General features: G+C 43.4%; 1 protein-coding gene across 1 annotated transcript in view; it reads left to right on the top strand.

Annotated features, from left to right (window-relative positions):
* Positions 1 to 7269, top strand: part of LOC134355924 (fibulin-7-like) — a 64035-nt gene extending 56766 nt beyond the window's left edge. The window contains exon 8 of the mRNA XM_063066836.1: positions 6790 to 7269. Coding sequence (XP_062922906.1) covers positions 6790 to 7150 — 361 coding nt within the window. The 3' untranslated portion in view covers positions 7151 to 7269. The remainder of the gene's footprint in view (positions 1 to 6789) is intronic.
* Positions 7270 to 23042: the final 15773 nt, after the last annotated feature.

The following is a 23042-nucleotide window of genomic DNA, read 5'->3' as shown; positions in this document are numbered from 1 at the left end:
TGGGAAGTTTGATCACCTGGCTGTACCTTTACTCCCTGAGTATAGGCAGAGACTGAAGACTGCAGCAGCAGCAGTGAGGACCAAGAAGGTATGGACAAGGGAAGCACAGGAGCGCCTGCAGGACTGCTTTGAATCGGTGGACTGGACTGTATTCAGGGATTCATCTTTGAACCTGGATGAGTATGCTGCAGTTGTTACAGACTTCATTGAAACCTGTGTGGATGAATGTGTGCCTATTGAGACTTGCTGTACATTCCCAAACCAAAAACTGCGGATGAACCAGGAGGTACGTCGTCTGCTGAAGCCTAGATCTGTTGCATTCAAGTCTGGCAACCCAGGCCTGTACAAGAAAGCCAGGTATGATTTGCGGAGGGCTATTTCAAAGGCAAAGAGACAACTTCGAACGAGGTTGCAGGCAATATCGGATGCATGGCAACTCTGGCAGGGTTTGCAAGACATTACTTCCTACAAAGCAAAACCCAATAGTATGAATGGTAGCGATGCTTCACTACCAGATGAATTCAATGCCTTCTGTGCCCCCTTTGAAAGGGAGAACACAACTACAGATGTGAAGATCCCTGCTGCACCTGATGACCCTGTGATCTCTGTCTCAGAGGCCAATGTTAGGTTGTCTTTAAAGAGAGTGAACCTTTGCAAGGTGGAAGGTCTTGATGGAGTACCTGGTGAGGCTCTGAAAACCTGTGCCAACTAACCAGCAAGAATATTCAAGGACATTTTCAGTCTCTCACTGCTGTGGGCGGAAGTTCCCACTTGCTTCAGAAAGGCAACAATTATACCAGTGCCTAAAAAGAATAATGTGGGCTGCATTAATGACTATTGCCTGGTAGCACTCGCATCGACAGTGATGAAATGCTTTGAGAGGTTAGTCATGACTAGACTGAACTCCTGCCTCAGCAAGAATTTGGACCAATTGCAATTTGCCTATCGCCACAATATTGATGCAATCTCCATGGCTCTTCACACGGCCACCTAGACAACACAAACACCTACGTCAGGATGCTGTTCCATCGACTATAGCTCAGCATTTAATACCGTCATTCCCACAATCCTGATTGAGAAGTTGCAGAACCTGGGCCTCTGTACCTCCCTATGTAATTGGATCCTCGACTTCCTAACCGGAAGACCACAATCTGTGCAGATTGGTGATAACGTATCCTCTTCGCTGACAATCAACACTGGCACACCTCAGGGGTGTGTGCTTAGCCCACTGCTCTACTCTCTATATACATATGACTGTGTGGCTAGACATAGCTCAAATACCATCTATAAATTTGCTGACAATACAACCATTGTTGGTAGAATCTCAGATGGTGACGAGAGGGCGTACAGGAGTGAGATATGCCAACTGGTGGAGTGGTGTCGCAGCAACAACCTGGCACTCAACATCAGTAAGATGAAGGAGCTGATTGTGGACTTCAGGAAGGGTAAGACAAAGAAACACATACCAATCCTCATAGAGGGATCAGAAGTGAAGAGAGTGAGCAGTTTCAAGTTCCTGGGTGTCAAGATCTCTGAGGATCTAACCTGGTCCCAACATATCAGTGTAGTTATAAAGAAGGCAAGACACCGGCTATGCGTCATTAGGAGTTTGAAGAGATTTGGCATGTCAACAAATACACACAAAAACTTCTGTAGATGTACCATGGAGAGCATTCTGACAGGCTGCATCACTGTCTGGTACGGGGTACGGGGGGGGGGGTGGGGGGGTGCTACTGTACAGGACTGAAAGAAGCTGCAGAAGTTTGTAAATCTAGTCAGCTCCATCTTGGGTACAAGCATACAAAGTACCCAGGACATCTTCAGGGAGTGGTGTCTCGGAAAGGCAGCGTCCATTATTAAGGACCTCCAGCACCCAGGGCATGCCCTTTTCTCACTGTTACCATCAGGTAGGAGGTACAGAAGCCTGAATCCGCACACTCAGTGATTCAGGAACAGTTTCTTCCCCTCTGCCATCCAATTCCTAAATGGACATTGAAGCTTTGGACACTACCTTGCTTTTTCTGATATACAGTATTTCTATTTTTTGCACATTTTAAAAAATCTATTCAATATATATATGCTGTAATTGTTTTACTTTTTTATTATTATTTTTATTTTATTTTTTCTCTTCTATATTATATATTGCATTGAACTGCTGCTAAGTTAATACATTTCACGTCACATGCTGGTGATGATAAACCTGATTCTGATTCTGAGCTACTGACTTAAGTACACCCTGTGACTCGGCCCCACAAGATTCATCACTCTCTGACAAAAGAAATTCCTCATCTCCATTCTTAAAGGACATCTGTCTATTCTGAGGCTGTGTCCTCTGGTCTTAGATTCCTCCACTAATGGAAAATTCTCTCCACATCTACTCTATCAAGTCCTTTCAACATTCGATAGATTTCAAGGAGGTCACCTCTCATTCCTTTGAATTCCAGTCAGTAGAGGCCCAGAGGCATCAAATGCTCCTCTCACGATCAGCCTTTCAATTCCAGAATCATTTTTGCGACCCTCCTTTGAACCTTTTCCAATTCAGCACATCTTTTCTTAGATAATGGGCCAAAAATGGTTCACAGTATTCCAAGTGAGGCCTCACCAGTGCTTTATAAAGGCTCAACATTACATCCTTGCTTTTATATGTCCAAGGCTGCATATTGTATTGGAGGGATAGGAGGGTAGGCAGAGGGGGTGGTGTGGCTCTGCTGGTAAAGAATGGCTTCAGATCGGTTGAGAGATGTGACGTAGGATCAGAAGATGCTGAATCCTTGTGGATTAAGTTAAGAAACTGCAAGGGTAAAAAGGACATTGATGGCAATTATATACAGGCCTCCCAACAGTGGCTGGGAGGTAGACCACAGATTACAACAGGAAATAGAAAAGGCGAGTCAAAAGGGCAATGTTATGGTAATCATGGGAGATTTTAACATGCAGGTCGATTGTGAAAATCAGGTTGGTGATGGATCTCAAGACAGTGAGTTCGTTGAATGCCTAAGAGATGGCTTTTTAGAGCAGTTTGTCGTTGAACCTTCCAGGGGATCAGCTATGCTGAATTGGGTGTCCTGAACCGGAGGCGTTTAGGGAGCTTAAGGTAAAAGAACCCTTAGGAACCAGTGATCACAATATGATTGAGTTTAACTTGAAACTTGATAGGGAAAAGGTAAAGTCAGATATAGCAGTATTTCAGTGGAGTAAGGGAAATTACAGTGGTATGAGAGAGGAGTTGGCCAAAGTAAATTGGAAGGAGATGCCTTGACCAGATGAAGCTCACCCTAGGGATCTGAAAGAGGTAGCGGCAGAGATTGTGGAACATTAGTAATGATCTTTCAAAAATTATTGGACTTTGACATGATGCCAGAGGACTGGAAAATTGCAAATGTCACTCCACTCTTTAAGAAAGAAGGAAGACAGCAGAAAGGAAATTGTAGACCAGTTAGCTTGACCTCAGTAGTTGAAAAGATGTTGGAGTCAATTGTTAAGGATGAAGTTATGGAGTACTTGGAGATACAGGACAAGATAGGTCAAAGTCAGCATAATTTTTTTAAGGGAAAATCCTGCCTGAAAAACCTGTTGGAATTCTTTGAGGAAATTACAAATAGAATAGATAAAGGGGATGCAGTAGATGTTGATTATTTGAACTTTCAGAAGACCTTTGACAAGTTGCCACACATGAGGCTGCTTACCAAGTTAAGAGCCAATGGTATTACAGGAAAGTTACTGGCATGTTTAGAGCATTGGCTGATTGGTAGAAGGCAGCAAGTGGGAATAAAAGGTTCCTTTTCTGGCTGGCTGCCAGTGAGAAGTGGTGTTCCGCAGGGGTTGGTGTGGGGACTGCTTTTTATGCTGTATATCAATGATTTAGATGGAATAGGTGGCTTTGTTGTCAAGTTTTCAGATGACATGAAAATTGGTGGAGCAGCAGGTAGTGTTGAGGAAACAGGTAGACTGCAGAAGGGCAGATTAGAAGAATGGGCAAGAAGGTGGCAAATGAAATACAATATTGGAAAATGCATAGTCATAACTTTGGTAGAAGGAATAAATGTGAAGACTATTTTCTAAATGGGGAGAAATTCCAAAATTCTGAAAGGTTAACTTGCGGACCTCATTTCAAGAGGTCTAGAATACAAGAGCAAGGATGTGAAGCTGAGGCTTTATAAGGCACTGCTGAGACCTCACATTGTGTATTGTGAATAGTTTTGGGCTTCTCATCTAAGAAAAGATTGCTGACATTGGAGAGGGTTCAGAGATGATTCACTGGATGATTCTGGGAATGAAAGGAACATTTGATAGCTTTGGACCTGTACTCGCTGGAATTTAGAAGGATGAAGGGGGAACTGCACTGAAACCTTACAATTGTTGAAAAGCCTAGACAGAGTAGATGTGGAAAGAATGTTTCCCATGGTGGGGGAGTCTAGGAAAAGAGGGCATAGCCTCAGGTTAGAGGTACATCCATTTAAAACAGATGTGGAGAAATTTCTTTAGCTAGAGGGTGGTGAATTTGTGGAATTTATTACCACAAGCAGCTGTAGAGGCCAGAGTCGTTTTGTATATTCAAAGCAGAGCTTGATAGGTTCTTGATTAGACATGGCATCTATAGTTACGGGGAGAAGGCTGGGGAGTGGGGCTGAGGAGGGGAGAAAAAGATCAGCCATGATTGAATGGCAGAGCAGACTTGATGGGCCAAATGGCCTAATTCTGCTCCTTGTCTTATGGTTTTGTATTCTGTATTCTGCTGAATTCTCTTTGGCAAAGTTGCATCAGAAAATCCTTTAACACAAGGATGTCTTTCTCATTCTAGCTTGAAGAGCCCTACATTAGCCAGCACTTGGCCAGCCACATTTCCACAACCACATCCCCTGTCTTCTTGGCTGAGACAGAGAACCTTGTTCCTTCTCACTCAGGTCATGGGCTCAGCCACTTAGCAAGCATAGTGCACTGAGAAATCTGTGGTGGAGGTTGGATTTCTGAGTGAGAGGCCACGTGTTAGAGACTGGCAAGATCCCCACTGGGTAGGCAGTCAGGAGGTTGGCTTCTCAGCAGTTGTTGAGTGTCTTTGCCAATCCATCACTTTCCAACTGGAAACGGGTGTAATGGCTTGCAGGCGGCCTGGATAATCTGGCCCATTAACATCTGGTGTCAAACAAAGGGGGATGATCCATATACAGTATCAATGTCACCTGATGTAAATTGGTTGGTATTAAATTTGGGGCTGAGAAGTGGCAGATGGAGTTCAACCCAGGTAGGTGTGAAGTGGTTCATTTTGGTAGGTCAAATATGATGGCAGAATATAGTATACACTGTCATTCTTGGCAGTGTGGAGGATCAGAGGGATCTTGGGGTCCGAGTCCATAGGACGCTCAAAGCAGCTGTGCAGGCTGACTTTGTGGTTAAGAAGGCATACGGTGTATTGGCCTTCATCAATCGTGGAATTGAATTTAGGAGCCGAGAGGGAATGTTGCAGCTATATAGGACCCTGGTCAGACCCCACTTGGAGTACTGTGCTCAGTTCTGCTCGCCTCACTACAGGAAGGATGTGGAAGCCATAGAAAGGGTGCAGAGGAGATTTACAAGGATGTTGCCTGGATTGGAGAGCATGCCTTATGAAAACCGGTTGGGTGAACTCGGCCTTTACTCCTTGGAGCGATGGAGGATGAGAGGTGACTTGATAGATGTGTATAAGATGATGAGAGGCATTGATCGTGTGGGTAGTCAGAGGCTTTTTCCCAGGGCTAAAATGGTTGCCACAAGAGGACACAGGTTTAAGGTGCTGGGGAGTAGGTACAGAGGAGATGTCAGGGGTAAGTTTTTTAACTCAGAGTGGTGAGTACATGGAATGGGCTGCCGGCAACGGTGGAGGCGGATATGATAGGAACTTTTAACAGACTTTTGGATAGGTACATGGAGCTTAGAAAAATAGAGGGCTGTAGGTAAGCCTAGTAATTTCTAAGGTTGAACTTTGTGGGCCAAAGGGCCTGTATTGTGCTTGAACAATATGTTTCTATGAGAGATCTACCCTCATGCATTCGGTGCAGTCAGATTAGCGAGCCTGAGATGAATCAAGCAGTCTGTCTGACCCTTAATTAACATCTGAACATTTTCAGCATCTTTCTAAAATAGAACTTCTAAATATATTGCATAATGTTCTGAAATACAGAAAACCAAATTTCATACCTATTTTTAGCCTTTATTTCCTATGCATGCAAACTGAGTCTGAATATAAAAGATTATGAATTTAGATATTGACCACAGAAACTTAATAGACTAAATGCTCACCAAATGATAAGTGCATACCCTGGATTTTGCTACTTTTTTGGTCACTCTGTGTGTTTTATTTTGTTGTTAATCTGAAACCTCCGTAGAAATGCTCAAGTGTCTAAGCTCAATCACCATGTCTGTTGCATTGAACAGTGCACAGTCTGGTTCCTCACAAGTTCCAACTCCGTTTCTGTTATAAATGTGGGACACGCTGCTTTGCTCGGCCAAAACGCTTTGCTGATTGTGATATCTTGCTGTGCACAAATTGGCAATCATGCTTCCCATGTTTCATAACGACAACTCTTTTAAAAAGTACTTTATTAACTGTAAATTGCTTGGAGACGTACTGAGGCAGTAATGCTTGTCTCCCTTTTCAAGCATTGTTTAATAACAAATCAATGGAATTTTCAGCTGATTGCGTGCCTCTTGTTCAGTATTTTGGGACAGGAAGTGCCTGTATGATAAAAGATCCAACATGCTCTCTTTGTCCTCTTTCTTACTTGTTCTTACACTTTTCTCTTTTAATCGCAGTAAATGTGAGAGAAACCCATGTCCAATGGAGAGCAAGTTGTGTGCAAATGCTCCCTACTCCATTACCTTCCATTACCTCACCCTGACCTCCAACCTGCGAACCCCCAGAACTCTCTTCCGGATGACAAGCAGCCGGTTCACAGGAGACACCATGCGCTTCAGCATCGTAGGAGGTGTTGGGCAGAACCATTTTTCCATCCAGCGGTCAGACAGGCAGACAGGGGAGCTGGTACTAGTGCATCCCATCCAAGGCCCTGCAACTTTGGAGGTTGAAATGGAGATGACGGAACTTCATGGGAAAACAGTCCTTACCAAGCACGTCTCTAAGGTCATTGTCTTTGTCTCACAGTATAACTTCTAGGTGAACTTCACTTTCTGATGTGACTCCTGTTACTGTTTCTTAAAAGGGAGCCAAGATAAATGAGGTATATAACTAATAGAGTGTTAAAATGCTTAACGGAAGTATTAACAATAATGAGAGCTACACAATAATGGGAAAGTATGCTGCTGCTGTGTCAGAATGAAGGAGAACCTCTGAGGGACAAGACTGAAGGTGACGGAAATGATTGCATTGATGTCTAAGTGGGCAGAGGACCAACAATGTCTTATGCCATTGTATGTTCTTGAAAGGGCAAGTTCTTTAAAGCAATATTTTCAGAAAATGCATGCTACTTTCAGCTGGCATTGTCTTATATGGTGATGTGGGTGCAGATCATGCCAGTCAAACATCTAAGGTAATAATAGAGCCATTTTGAGTGAATATCTATTCTTCATCTATCTCCCTGTTCCATGAGGAGGTATGGGGAAATAGCGTCTCACAGCATTTTGTCATTCCCCTATTGATCATTATTGTTTCCCTATTCATCATTATCATCATCATCATCCGGCATCATTATCGTCATCATCCAGCGTCATTATCCTCATCATCCGGCATCATTATCATCATCATTGTCGTCATCATCCATTATCATTGTCATCTATCATCCATTATCATCATCTCCATAATACATTATCATCTATCATCATCATCATCCAACATCTCCATGGTCATCCGTCATCTCATCACCATTCGTCGTCCATCATCTTCTCCATCATTCATCGTCGTCATCATTATCAACATCATCCATCATCACCTAGCATCCATCATCCCCATCTCTATTATCAACCATCATTACCATCGTCCACCCCCATCCTTACCCATCAGCATCCATCACCTTCACCATCATCACCTTGATCGCCATCATTGCCCATCATCACAACCGCCCATCACCCACCACCGTCCAACACCATCTATCATTGCCCATCGTCACCTATCATTGCCCATCATCTTCATTGCCTTCATTACCTTCATTTTCATCACCATCGTCACCCATCATCACCATCATCAGTCATCACCTTCATCACCATCATTGTCCATCGTCGCCCATTGCCATTATCGTCCATTGTTGCCCATTGCCATCGTCGTCCATCGTCAACCATTGCCGCCATCGTCATCGTGGTCCATTGCCATCTTCATCCATCGCCGCCCATCACCTTCGTTGCTCGTCGCCTTCATTGCCCATCATCACTGACCATCACCATCACTGCCTTCATCACCATCATTGCCCTTCGTCACCATCGTCGCCCATGCCCATCACCTTCATCGCTCATCGCCTTCATTGCCTATCATTGTCTTCATCACCATCATCATCATCACCATCACTGCCCACCACCATCACCCATCATCCTTCATTCATCCATCCATCCAGCTTATCCAATATTCATAATAGAAGTTGATTCCCTCGGTATCCAAAATCTACTGATGTCTCACCTATTGAACATTATAATATAACATTTCTGATTCACAACTCTTTGAGTGAAGAATTTTATCTGTCTTAAAAATCTGAATGTGATCAAATTCTAGACTTCTAAGGTGATGTGACATCCTCTCAGTCTTTAACCACGTGTGAACCTCCTAGATACTTGTTTTTACTATCACCTTGATGCATGTGACCTCTAGCTCCATTTCCAGGCCACCCAGTTCAACCCCAGCCAGGACGTCAGGCATTTACATTCCTTACATCACAATTCCCAATGGTTCTTCCTCTATGCCTCCATTCCTAGTTCATTGGTCCTCGACCTCCACCTTTTTTCCCCATCTCTAAAACCCCTCTTCCTCTTGCACATGCCTTCCTGGCTTTTTAACCTTCTCTCAGCCTTTTCATTTTCAACTGCTGACACAACATCAACCATTCTGAGTTCTTCATTCTGCTCACTCACTGCTCACTCCACACCTAACCTCACCCCACCCTCAGACTTGTTGACAAGGGTAGTGCTGTTGTAGCCTGGCAGAGGGTAGGGAGCAGCTCTCAGAGGCACCTTCTACTGTGACTCCACCAACAATCATCAGACCACTGTCTCCCATACCAGCAGGTGATGGTCCATTTCTCTGCACAGCTGCTGCCTGGCCTGCTGAGTTCCTCCAGGATCTTGTTTGTTTGATCCTCTCAATCTATTCCATACTAGTTCCTGCTAAGTACGTGAATCACCTCTCCTTGTTTTAAACAAGGAATATACAATATACAGTATCTCCTCCTAGGGTAATAACTACATCAGAGGACCAGTCCAGATAATCGATATTACATTCTCCATTATATTTTTTTCAAAACAAAATGTTGAAACTGACCCATATTGACGCTGATGAGCTAGCCCTTTGGCAAGTGAGTCGTATTATCATCATAACCATCCTCATTGCATCACTGTTTCAGTGAGTTAATCTCTTTATTTCTTCTCCATCTGCACATATCATTGCCATTTCTGTCATTTCTTATGAAAATAGAATTTCAATAATATAGGGGGACTACTTTCAGCCCATTGGTCCATTGATTTTTTGTTTTGTAAAGACTGTCACTTGAGGCTTGGTTTCAGTTTCTTAACACATAGACCTGAAAATATTTATATTTCCATCACATACTTATGTGCACAATCAAATCTCCATCCTGCAGTCAGTGCTTAAGAAAGATCTTCCCAACCCCTCTTGGTTCTTTTCTACTTACCTTAGATTTTCATTCTTTGTTCTGAATTGTTCTAATTATGTGATGAATTTTTTTTTTTTGGCCTCAGTCCCTCCTTATCTTGAACATCTCTATTAAATAATTTCTTAACCTTAATGTCTGGAAAGAGAACCCATCGCTACAGTCTCACTGTCATAATTGTATCTCACTGCTGTCACCCCCCCCATCTCACTCTCATCGCACTCTGCCATTGTGACTGACTCATTGTCATCAGCGCCATCTGATTCACATCCTGAAAATTACTTCATCTTTATCAGATTATCTGTCGTTGTATCCTTCCATTTTCTACCTTCTCCTGCTCACCATTCTTATTCCATTCTCAAATAATTCTCTTCACTTCTATCTCATTTCCTTCCTTGCTATCTCATTTCCAACAGCACTATCTTGTTCTCAACACCTCCATCCCTTTCTCATTATTTTCATTTTCTTTGCTACCATCTCAACATTATGGCTACTAGCAACACACATCAAAGTTGCTGGTGAACGCAGCAGGCCAAGCAGCATCTGTAGGAAGAGGTGCAGTCGACGTTTCAGGCCGAGACCCTTCGTCAGGACTCCTGACGAAGGGTCTCGACCTGAGACATTGACTGCACCTCTTCCTACAGATGCTGCTTGGCCTGCTGCGTTCACCAGCAACTTTGATGTGTGTTGCTTGAATTTCCAGCATCTGCAGAATTCCTGTTGTTTATTATGGCTACTAGTTCATTCCCATTGATACCACCATTGTCTAATTTTTATTGACTCAATTTTCTTATCATTGTTACCACTCCCTTTCTCACTGCTGCATCCTTGCTCCCAATTTATTTTAGTTGTTATGCGTTTCACTGTTTCATCAGAACTCCTGTGCCCCCATTCCATCGCCGTCACATTATCATCACTGTTCTATCTGCTGTTATCACAATATCCCCGTTTCATCAGCAGTCATCAATACTTCCTCATCTCAAGGCTTGCCATCCCAGAAAGCAGTGTGATGAGACTTCGCTGCTCTCCATCTATTGTAATATACTGTATTTTTGCGGCAAAAAGATTGTTGTACATAATAATCCAGTTACGATTTTGCCAAGGTTATAATTAAATTAAGTAATCTTTGCTCCAGCAATAAATCCCATCACTATCGCTCCCATCTCATCATTGCATCATTGTGATGTTCATGGTTATCCCACACACTCACTGCATTATTGTAATCATCATTTCCATTGCATGGATGTTACTGCCATTAAATTATCCTTGCTTCCATCTCATCATTATCACTTCCACCACATCACTCGTGTTTCATTACATCACTGTCATCATTCATTCCATCTCATTGTTATCGTGTCCATCTCATTATAATCATTCTCATCATCACTCCCAACTCGTTACCATTAGTCCCATCACATCTTTACTTTGATCATTTCCATCTAATCTCATCACTCTCATATATCATATCAGTGGTGTCTCTCACATTTAATTATTGTCATTGTTCATTCCATTTCTTCACCATTAATTCCAACGCATCACTATTATGATCACTCATCACATTTCTATCACTACCGTTGCAGAAGCAGTCAATTGTTATCAATTTTATCACATGCGTGTCACCCCCCCACTCATCTCATCACCATCACTCATTCCATTCTATCATCTTCACCCTCAGCACTATCGTCCCAGCACATCAGAGCCATCTCATTGTATGTTTTCCTCTCATTAGCATCACTACTATTGCACCATCGTCGTTATTGCTCCCACCTCATCACCTGCACTACTGCCTCATTGTTCTCATCATGACTCCATCTCTTTATTACTTCGGTGTTTTGCACCTCATCATTGCCATCATCATGTTCATCACGACCCATTACGTGCATCTCATTACCATCAGTCCTTTCTTTCTTTAGGGTCGGCACAACATTGTGGGCCAAAGGGCCTGTACTGTGCTGTACTATTCTATGTTCTATATTTCTCATTGTTATTAGTTCCATATTATCATTGTCATTGTCATCACTGTTATCATTTCCCATTACTCATTATTACACCCGTTGCATCTTTGTCACTATCTCTCCATCTCATAAACATCACTGTGATCTCATAACTGTTTTTGCATTACATCACCATTACCCCCATAGCATCAGCCACCACAATGACACTGACTTATGTCAGTATCACTCCCCATCACTCCTATCTCATTGCCAACATCCCATGGCATCACTGTTATCACCATTTCATTCATGATTGTTTTCATCACATCTCCATATTGTCATTCATTATTCCCATCTCATCAATATTATCATCATGCCCATTGTGCCTCTATCTCTCTAGTGTATCCCCACTATCATTCATTATTGTTATCACTCCTGTCTCATCCCCTCCATTTCCATTGCATCATTAAATCTTAATGACTTGCATCTTGTGGTCATTCCTTCTCACCATCATCAAGATAATCATGACTCTTCTCTCACCATCACTCCCAACCTGCCTCTATCATCATCCCATTGCATTGCTATTATTTCCACCTCACTACTGCCACTGGAAACTTGACATCATAACCAGCAGATAAGCATGTCCATCTTTTCATCACTAGAACCACTGTCACTGCCATCTCATCATCTGTAATGAGTATAGTTATCTCCACCATTTTCATTATTATTATCATAACCCTTTTCAATATAAACTTGACCATTGCATTTTGATCATTCTGCTTATTAGCATTTTTATTGCTATTATATTTGTTTCACAGTATAACTTTATTTCTGTTTGCAACAGTTACGATGGTTATTATCCTTTTCCAACATCATAATCTTTATTATATTACCATTTGCTGTTGCACGGTTATTAACATAGAAAGGTAAAGGATTCAATTCTTCCAGTGCTGTGACACATTTGCTTTAATAATCAGTAAGAAAATTAAAATATTTGGTGTTGGGAATTTTGTGAACATGGTGGGAATATTAATGGTCAAACTTTAATAATCAAAATGAATTGATTCAATATTACAAGACATGGGTATTTATGTGTAATGGACATGTGGCATTTTCCAGTGCATGCTTCATGTGATTCTGCATAATTTACCATTTCAAGCAAAACCAGTATGTATAATACGTGTAAAAAAATTTTCTCTCTGTATCCTCACTATCATTCTATTCTTCATCTTTGATGCCCATGTCCCATTATGTGTATTTTAATCTTCATCATTCATCTCATTGTTGTCCATCTAATCATCTTTATGCCATCACTAATTCCATTTGCTTTTAAATCTCACAATGATCTTAAAATCAATTTACTGACCCCTCAGTCATCAGCTCATCATTTACTGCTGGATGTGTCCTTCTCCTCCTCGTTCATCTTCACCATTATCAAGAAACCCAGTAAGCTGAGGTGCCTCCAGCTGATCTCCGTTCTGGCAAATGTAGGCTGTGCCTACCTCCTTCTAATGTGTCGTCTTTACATTCCCAGAGGACGTTTGTCTTGCTTTTCTGCCATCTAATTTCAGCAGGTCAATAAAATCCTTCTTAGTTGTAGCAGGCATCCTGATCAATGAATACTGAAACTCTACCCTCATGACTTTTAACCCTCACAGTGATTGCAATGAAGGACTAGAATACTTCCACATCACCCTTCAAATTGTTAATGGCCATAAGCACTAATTTTACCTCAAAGTTTGCATTGGTGTGGCTTCTCTTGTTAGATAATGATGAGGCTTGCACAGGGAAGATACTAAACACTAGAGGTGGCCCTGAGCTTGTTTGAAGCTTGGTAGTGGGAATCATGTTACAAGTTCTTGGTCTTTTCTACACCTCTGTTGGCCACTGGTAGATCAAGGTCAGGCAGCTTCACAGATAAAAGATCAGATGGGTGAGGTGGTCACGGTCTAGGTTCTGTGCCATGGCAACTCTGCATAGAATTGGTACGTGCTTCAAGGATACACTCAGTTAAAAATGGAAAGGGAAGGATTATTAGGAGGCCGAGAGAGTGCCTGAAGCTTCATTCCAAATATTCTTTTGCTGCACCCTGTTCCTTGTACTGTTTCATGGAATACCATGAACAGTGCTAGTAATTGATGTACATGCAAACATCTCAGTAGATAGCTGATTGAAATAGGATGCAGCAACTTCGCTTTTACAACAAAATTAAAGGTTTTAATAGAGCTAATTTTATAAGCAGTGTATTTTTGTTTAGAATTTTAAACTGTTGCTGATTTATATGTCAGTAAACTATCTTAAAGAACTGTACACAATGAATGTAAACCATACTGCCTGAATCATTAAACTATATCATTTTACATGGAGTGGAGATGACTTTTTTCAACTCGTACATAACACAATGGTCAATTATTTAAAAATAGCTTTCTTTTCTGTTAGGCCTTAGCTTTGGCCACTTCTGACATGAGGTCAACAACCTAGAATAACCCTATTTGGTGAGTGTAAGCATATGATGTGTGCCCATGCATATAGCATAGTTAAAGAACCAGATAAGCAAGATGCCTGTGTTCTAACAACTTTCAAAGTTTCTTCACGATACCTAGTAGACCCACAGTCACACACATGCATTTGCATTACAAGTAACACACATACAGTACAATTGCATTTCAAATTGATGACAAGAGTATTCGGAACAAGCCTTCTGTTGAGCAGGAAGACTTCTCTTTGAGCTACAGTAACAAGCAACAGCTGGAGGACTTGCCGTGTCAACCAGCATCTGTAGAAGACAAGAAATTGTTGACGTTTTGGTTTGAAATCCTTCATTGGGACCTGAAAGGTCAGCAATTCCTTTCGCCTCTACAGGCGCTGCCTGACTTTCTGATTTCTTCCAGCAGATAGTTTGTTGTAACAGGCCTCGACATTTGTCTGTGTCTTCTCTGTGAGCTGACTTGGTTTCAAGCACCAGCTAATTTGCTGAGTGCAGCTACAGTTAACCCGGAGCAAGTGTGGGCACAACAGAGAATGGTAGCCAAACTGCAGCCAAAGGAAGAACATCACCGTTTAGGAGGCTCCAAAGAGACTAGTAATGGTACAACCCTTCTACAGTACATCTTGCTATAATACATATCATTAGTGGGGCATGTCACTGTGTGCGTTCTTTGTAAGGAAACTGCAGTGTCCAGGGGAGTTATGGTAGAAAAAAATCACCGTTGGGTTGTGGCCTGTGAGCAAAACACTAACACAGAGGTAAGAGAACTTAGCACATCCTGGTGTGACGTCATCAGTAGGTCTTGGGGTACTTGGAGGCACATGATAAAATTGGCCGTGGTCAGCATGGTTTCCTTAAGGGAAAATTTTGCCTGACAAATCTGTTGGAATTTTTTGAAGACATAACAAGCAGGGGTAGACAAAGGGCAATCAGTTGATATTGTGTACTTGGATTTTCAGAAGGCCTTTGACAAAGTGCCACACCTGAGACTGCTTAACAAGCTATGGTATTACAAGAAAGATTCTAGCATGGATAAAGCAGTGGCTGATTGGCAGCAGGCAAAGAGTGGGAATATGTTGTAGGCATCCTTTTCTGGTTGGCTGCTGGTGAATAGTGGTGTTCCACAGGAGTCTGAGTTGGGACTGATTCTTTTTACGTTGTTTGTCAATGATTTGGATGATGGAATTGATGGCTTTGTTGCAAAGTTTGTAGACGATATGAAGATAGGAGAGGCAGGTAGTTTTGGGGTAGTAGAGAGGCTACAGGAGGACTTGGACAGAATAGGAGAATGGACAAAGTGGCAAATGGAAGTGTATGGCCATGCACTTTGGCAGAAGAAATGAAAGGGTTGACTATTTTCTAAATGTGGAGAAAATACAAAAACTGAGTTGCAAAGGGACTTGGGAGTCCTTGTGCAGGATTCTCCAAAGATTGATTTGTAGGTTGAATCAGTAGTGTGGAAGGCAAATGCGATGTTAGCATTCATTTCAAGAAGATTAGAATATACAAGCAAGGATGCAGTGTTAAAACTTTATAAAGCACTGGTGAGGCCTCACTTGGAGTATTGTGAGCAGATTTGGGCCCCTTAGAAAGAATGTGCTGAAACAGGAGAGTGTTAAAAGAGGTTCATGAAAATGATTCTAGGATTCAGTGGTTTGTCATATGAGGAGTGTTTGGTGGCTCTGGGCCTGTATTCACTGGTATTCAGAAAAATGAGGGGTGACCTCACTGAAACCTGTTAAATGATGAAAGGCCTTGATGAGAGTGGATGTGAAGACCAGAGGACACGGCCTCAGAACAGAGGGGCATCCTTTTAGAACAGAGATGAGGAATTTCTTTAGCCAGAGAGTGGGCAGCTGTGGAGGCCAAGTCTTTATATTTAAGGCAGAGGTTGATAAATACTTGATTGATCAGGGCATGAAGGGATATGGGGAGAAGGAAGGAGATTGAGACTGAGAGGAAAACTGGAACAGCCATGATGAAATGGTGGAGCAGACTCGATGGGCCAAGTGGCCTAATTCTGTTCCTATATCTTATCATCTTATGGTGCTGCTGGGAGCAGCAGCAGACAGCGAGATAGCTACAATGTCTCAAGCTGGTTTCATTGGAAGCCAGTGAGCCCTGAACACAGAAATGTTTTTCAGAGAGAAGAAAGATACTGGAGATTGACAGTCATGGCTAGAGTGCCCTTACACAAAATTAGTTTAATGGGAGCATTAAAAAACTAGTCTTATAACTGAAATGTATTCTAACCCATACAGTACATTGGCAAATATTTTTGTCACAGAAAGCAAAATATGTTCATTTCCTCAACATAGGAGTGGGCCACTTAATCTATTTTTCAATGCAACCTGTAACTTTGCTCACAATCTCACCTACTTACCCCAGTTCCTGCCACTGGCTGTGTAAGGGGCCATTTATGGCGACTTATAAACCTGTCATTCATAATGTTTGGAATGCTGGAGGAAACTGCAAAACCCATGTGGTCACGGGGTGAACATGCACACTCCACACGGGCAGTACCGGCGGTCAGGATTGAACCCGAGTCACTGGAATTGTGAGGCAGCGGCTCGACTAGCTACGTTACCGTGCTGCCCATCTTTAGGTGTTCCGGGAAATTTTGAAAAATCAACCTGTCAGAAATTGTGAAGCCCGGCAAGTTTGGAACTAGGAATTGAAATGCAGGTTGGATCATCAGGGAACAGTTTGAATTGGTTCACAGTGGAATCGGCCCAATTTGTCTCCTCAACTGACCTCGCTGCAGCACCCATCTTCTGTGAAAGCACAAAGATCTTGGTCCTTCCATGACCTGTCTTAGCATGCAATTTTACCATCTCTTTCGATAGATGAACAAATTCAATGAAAGTTATTAGGCACATTGTATCTTACAGCTGAACTTGTGTGCAAGATTGCTTCTTAGGAGAAACCAACACATTAAAAAAACCCCAGAGTGGAGTGCAAGTACGAATAAGGTAGCTGCTTACGATCATGAAGCAGGAGCCACAATGTCTTTCAGAATAGAAACAAGCCCTTCAGCTCACCTCATCCCTACCTCTACTAATGTCTCTGGCCTGCATTAATTCCATTTCCCAATATACCCCGATCATCCTGTTCCGATGTCTCAAGTGTCATAACTGTCCTTGCCTTCACCACCCCCTCTAGCAACTTATTCCAGAGGGAGGAGAAGATGGCGGCGTGATGTAGCTCGCAGCGGCCACTCTGGTGGTGATGTCTGTTATTTGTCAAGTAGGGGGCCGTGCACAATCCTGATTTGATGGAGACGGACGTGAGAGCACGGAGGAACATCTGGTGAAACTTCTGAAATGCCTGCTTCGCTGCCACTGCTACTGTGTGGTCCAGAATCTCCGGAGGAGTAGGCCCCGAGTCCTCGGCTTTGCTTGTTGCTCGGCGGCCGGGGCAGGGGGGGGGTCGAAGCGCTCGGCAGAGGATGGTGCTCAGAGAGGCTGTATCGGAGGGGTTGATCGGAGGCTCGAAGTTTTCAGACGGACTCAGAGTCGGCTGCGGTCGGGTGCTTCCAATGCATCGGGAAGTTGTCGGCGCTTGGAGGTTCATGGCGGGGAGAGTTTCTCCCTTCTGCCGCCTGCGTTAGATGATGAGTCGATTGGGACTTTGAGACCTTTTTTTACCGTGCCCATGGTCTGCTCTTTATCAAATTTTGGTATTGTTTTGTACTGTTGTAATAATGTTATAATGTTATAATTATGTGGTTTTGTCAGTTTTAGTCTTGGTTTGTCCTGTTTTTCTTGTGATATCATTCTAGTGGAACATTGTATCATTTTTTTAATACATGCATTTCTAAATGACAATAAATGAGAACTGAGTGCCCTCATAATCTAATCTAATACCAACTACTCATTGTGTGAAAAATTTACCCTTCGGATCCCCTTTAAACCTCTCCTGGACTGCTAGCCTAAGTTGTTTAACTTTAGACACTCCTACCATAGTGACAAAGATCACAGCCTTGTTTTGCAGATTTCTATTTGATATCTTCATGAAGCAAATGATATTATACCTTTGGGTTTTTCATCATACCACCTCCCCCCCCCCGCCCAGCATCAAATGGCGCAGCCAAGAGACCAATGCAAATTATCAAAGAAATCATGAAGGTAGAAGTATTACCAGCGTACTTGAGTTTAACAATGAGACATCAATCAGCAAACCTCTTGCTAAGCTGCAGAGTGCCATCTTCCTCAACAAGTTCTGCCTGTGATGTATTGCTAATGCATAGAAGCTTCAGAACATGGCTGAGCATCGTAGAGCCAAGCATTGGAAAGTAGATTGAGATGGAAACTGACTGGCAGACAACAGTACATGTGCTCGCAACACTGTGTGTCTGACAGAGTGATCAGCAGCACTGAGGCTCCACAGGGGACTGACTTGTCTCCCTTTCTCTTCACCATTTACACCTCGGACTTTAACTACTGCACAGAGTCTTGTCATCTTCAGAAGTTCTCTGATGACTCTGCTATAGTTGGATGCATCAGCAAGGGAGATGAGGCTGAGTACAGGGCTACGGTAGGAAACTTTGTCACATGGTGTGAGCAGAATTATCTACAGCTTAATGTGAAAAAGACTAAGGAGCTGGTGGTAGACCTGAGGAGGGCTAAGGCACTGGTGACCCTTGTTTCCATCCAGGGGGTCAGTGTGGACATGGTGGAGGATTACAAATACCTGGGGATACGAATTGACAATAAACTGGACTGGTCAAAGAACACCGAGGCTGTCTACAAGAAGGGTCAGAGCCGTCTCTATTTCCTGAGGAGACTGAGGTCCTTCAACATCTGCTGGACGATGCTGAGGATGTTCTACGAGGCTGTGGTGGCCAGTACGATCATGTTTGCTGTTGTGTGCTGGGGCAGCAGGCTGAGGGTAGCAGACACCAACAGAATCAACAAACTCATTTGTAAGGCCAGTGATGTTGTGGGGATGGAATTGGACTCTCTGAAGGTGGTGTCTGAAAAGAGGATGCTGTCCAAGTTGCATGCCATCTTGGACAATGTCTCCCATCCACTACATAATGTACTGGTTGGGCACAGGAGTACATCAGCCAGAGACTCATTCTACCAAGATGCAACACTGAGCCTCGTAGGAAGTCATTCCTGCCTGTGGCCATCAAACTTTACAACTCCTCCCTTGGAGGGTCAGACACCCTGAGCCAATAGACTGATCCTGGACTTATTTCCTGGCATAATTTACATATTAGTATTTAACTATTTATGGTTTTATTACTATTTAATTATTTATGGTGCAACTGTAACGTAAACCAATTTCCCCCGGGATCAATAAAGTATGACTATGACTATGACTATAACTAAATAGCCGAGATGAAAAAAAAGGTTTTGAGGACTTGAATGAAAGATGAGATCCTGCAAGGTCTTGACAGGGTGGATTTGGCAAGGGTGCTTCCACTTACTCGAGGGTACTGTTTAAATAATTGATCACCCTTGATTTACAGAAATGAAGTGATTTTTTTTTCTCTTTCAGGGTGTTCTGAGCCCTTTAAAGGTATTGAACACAGAATCTCTGAATGTTTTTAAGGTTGAGCTTGATAAACAAGGGAGTGAAAGGTTGGCAGGGACATGCAGGAGTGTGCCCTTAATGTTGTAATCATATCAACAATGATTTATTTAATGGCGGGGCAGCTAGAATCAGTTACCTTTGTTGGTAATTGAAGAAGATATGTCCTCGTGCTTACAAAAGCAGTTCATTGCCCTCAGTATGAGGGAGAGATTGGGGCTGCCAGAAGTTTACACTGGACAAGAATAAGTTTCAATAGGTACATTTAATGTCAGAGAAATGTATACCATATATGTCCTGAAATTCTTTTTCTTCACAAACATCCACAAAAACAGAGGAGTGCCCGAAAGAATGAATGACTGTTAAATGTTAGAACCCAAAAGACGCCCCCCCAGCTCCCCCCTCCCATGCACAAACAGCATCAAAGCAACGACACCCCTTCCCCCACCAGCAAAAAGCATCGGCACCCCCCACTGAGTACTCAAGCATGCAGCAAAGCATCAGTAAAGACACAGACTTGCAGTACCCCAAAGACTACTCGTTCACCCTGTATTTGACATACCACAGGCTCTCTCTCTCTCCCTAATAACGGGAAAAAGAGGTGTCCCCATTTCACAGCGAGAGGGGAGACATAACAAAGGAACTTGCTGATTTATGGTGTTAAAAGTCTGTGCATCCCTTTTTCCGAGCTCTGTGCCCAAATAACTTGGGTATCTGGCCACGCAGTGAGCAGCCAGGTCGCTGCTTACGATCTTTCGTCTCCCACGATATAACAGGTGGTGGCACTGGCCTCAAGTCCGCCCACCCCCAGAACCACGAAAATCCGGCACCCTGAAGGCATGCTTGTCTTCCAGGCCACGTCCTTGGCATACCGAAAAGCGTCCGGTCGTGAGGCCTCGAGAGCAGGTCCCATTTCCACAAAGGACTGAAGTCAGCATGTAACTCCAAGTCAGGGTCCTCAAAAGAACCCTGAAAAGGAAAAAAAGAGATATTAAAGATAGAAACAGAGCTGTTTCCAAAGATGCAAGCAAAGGAGTCGTCGTCCTACTAAGCTCCACTATTATTATGTTTTCTTGAAGATATCATTTTGTAAGTATTAGCATTTCTTCACTATTTTCACAAGTTTTTGTAAGTTTTATTTTTGACAGACCTAATAAACACTTTTGCACTAAATGACTCCAGTCAGTTTTCTTTGGTAAAATTAAAGGTCATAACCCGCATTTTTGACATATGGTCAAACATTTTTAACATCTAGCAAAAATGACACTCGGGTATAAGAGCAAAAGCAGAGTTGCTGGAGGAACTCAATCAGCCAAGTAGCATCAGTGGACCCAAAGCGATGGTTGACATTTTGAGCCAAGGCCATGACTCAAGATTGCTTGCAGGGTCTCAACCCAAAACATCATTTATCCCTTTGCCTCTACAGATGCTGCTCAATCTGCTGAATTCTTCCAGCATCTACCGTCTCTCAGCAATGGAATATTGGAATGACATCCTTGGAATATCAGAAGACTGAGAGGTGTGCACTTAAATCAGAGTTCGATGATTACTAACACATTCCAAAGTAGAGACTGTGCAAGTAACAACACAGGATTCTATGAAATAAATGACACCACGTGAGGTCAAGGAGAAAACATAATAGCAATGACACAAGATCCTTTGAGAAAATCAAAACACTCAGGAAACCTGCGAATAGTTTAATTTTGTAAATAACATGAAGAAGTGAACACATTTTGCAAAAAAAATGTAGATGGCAGGATGTCGTGTAATGACAGAGTTGAATAAGCAACACACAAAATTCTGGAGAAGCTCAGCAGGTCAGGCAGTGTCGATGGGAATGAATAAACAGTTGAGTTTCGAGGTGAAACCCGCCCCCCTTGGCCCAGAGAAGGAAGGGGAAGGATGCCAGGCCAGCTGGAAGTTGATAGATGAATTGTAAACACAAAATAATCTGCAGATGCTGTAAAAGATCAAAGCAACACTTTCAGTATGCTGGATGAACTCAGCAGGTCTGGCAGCATCAGTCAGAAACGATGAGTTGACATTTTGGGCCGGAACCCTTCGTCAGGACTGAAGAATGAAAGATGGGGAAGGATTTGAAGAATGCTTGTAGCGTCAGTTGATAGACCAGTAATTTGAAAGACAAAGGGGTGGGGGAGGGGAAGCATTGACGCCATAGCCCTAAAAACAGTGGGTGGTAGAAGAAGGAGGCGGAACCATGAGGGAGCTGGGGGAGGGGGCAGAGTGACATAGGGATAGGGGAAGGGAGGGGGAGGGAATTAGCGGAAGTTGGAGAATTCTATGTTCATACCAAGGGGCTGGAGACTACCTAGACAGTATATGAGGTGTTGCTGCTCCAACCTGAGTTTAGCCTCATCATGGCAGTAGAGGAGGCCATGTATGGACATATCTGAATGGGAATGGGAAGCAGAGTTGAAGTGGGTGACTACCGGGAGATCCTGTCTGTTGTGGCGGACAGAGTGGAGGTGCTCGACGAAGCGGTCCCCCAATCTGCTTTGGGTTTCACTGATGTAGAGGAGGCCGCACCGGGAGCACCGGATGCAATAGATGACCCCAACAGACTCACAAGTGAAGTGTTGCCTCACCTGGAAGGACTGTTTGGGGCCCTGAATGGTTGCAAGAGTTGAGATGTAGGGACAGGTGTAGCACTTACACTTACAGGGATAAGTGCCGGGTGGGAGATCTGTGGGGAGGGACGTGTGGATCAGGGAGTCGTGGAGGGACCGATCCCTGCAGGAAGCGGAGAGGGGTGGAGAGGGAAAGATGTGCTTAGTGGTGGGGTCCTGTTGAAGGTGGCGGAAGTTGCGGAGGATAATGTGCTGGATCCGGAGGCTGGTGGGGTGGTAGGTGAGGACAAGGGGAACTCTGTCCCTGTTGTGGTTGCGGGAGGATGGGGTGAGGGCCAAAGTGCGGGAAATGGAGGAGATGCGGGTGAGGGCATCATTGATGACGGTAGAAGGGAAACCACGATCCTTAAAGAAAGAGGACATTTGAGATGTCCTGGAACGGAAAGCCTCATCCTTGGAGCAGGTGCGGCGGAGACGGAGGAACTGGGAATAGGGAATGGCATTTTTGCAAGAGGCGGGGTGGGAAGAGGTATAGTCGAGGTAGTTATGAGAGTCAGTGGGCTTGTAGAAGATGTCTCCACTCCTCTCCGCTTTCCGCAGGGATCAGTCCCTCCGCGACTCCCTTATCCACACGTCCATCCCCACTAATTTCCCACCCTGCACTTATCCCTGTAAGCATAAGTGCTACACC

The sequence above is a fragment of the Mobula hypostoma genome, chromosome 1 (genome assembly GCF_963921235.1).
Source record: "Mobula hypostoma chromosome 1, sMobHyp1.1, whole genome shotgun sequence".
In the NCBI taxonomy this organism is placed as follows: Eukaryota; Metazoa; Chordata; class Chondrichthyes; order Myliobatiformes; family Myliobatidae; genus Mobula; species Mobula hypostoma.
The sequence above is the reverse complement of the archived record's forward strand: the minus strand, read 5'-3'. Positions and strand labels throughout refer to the sequence as shown.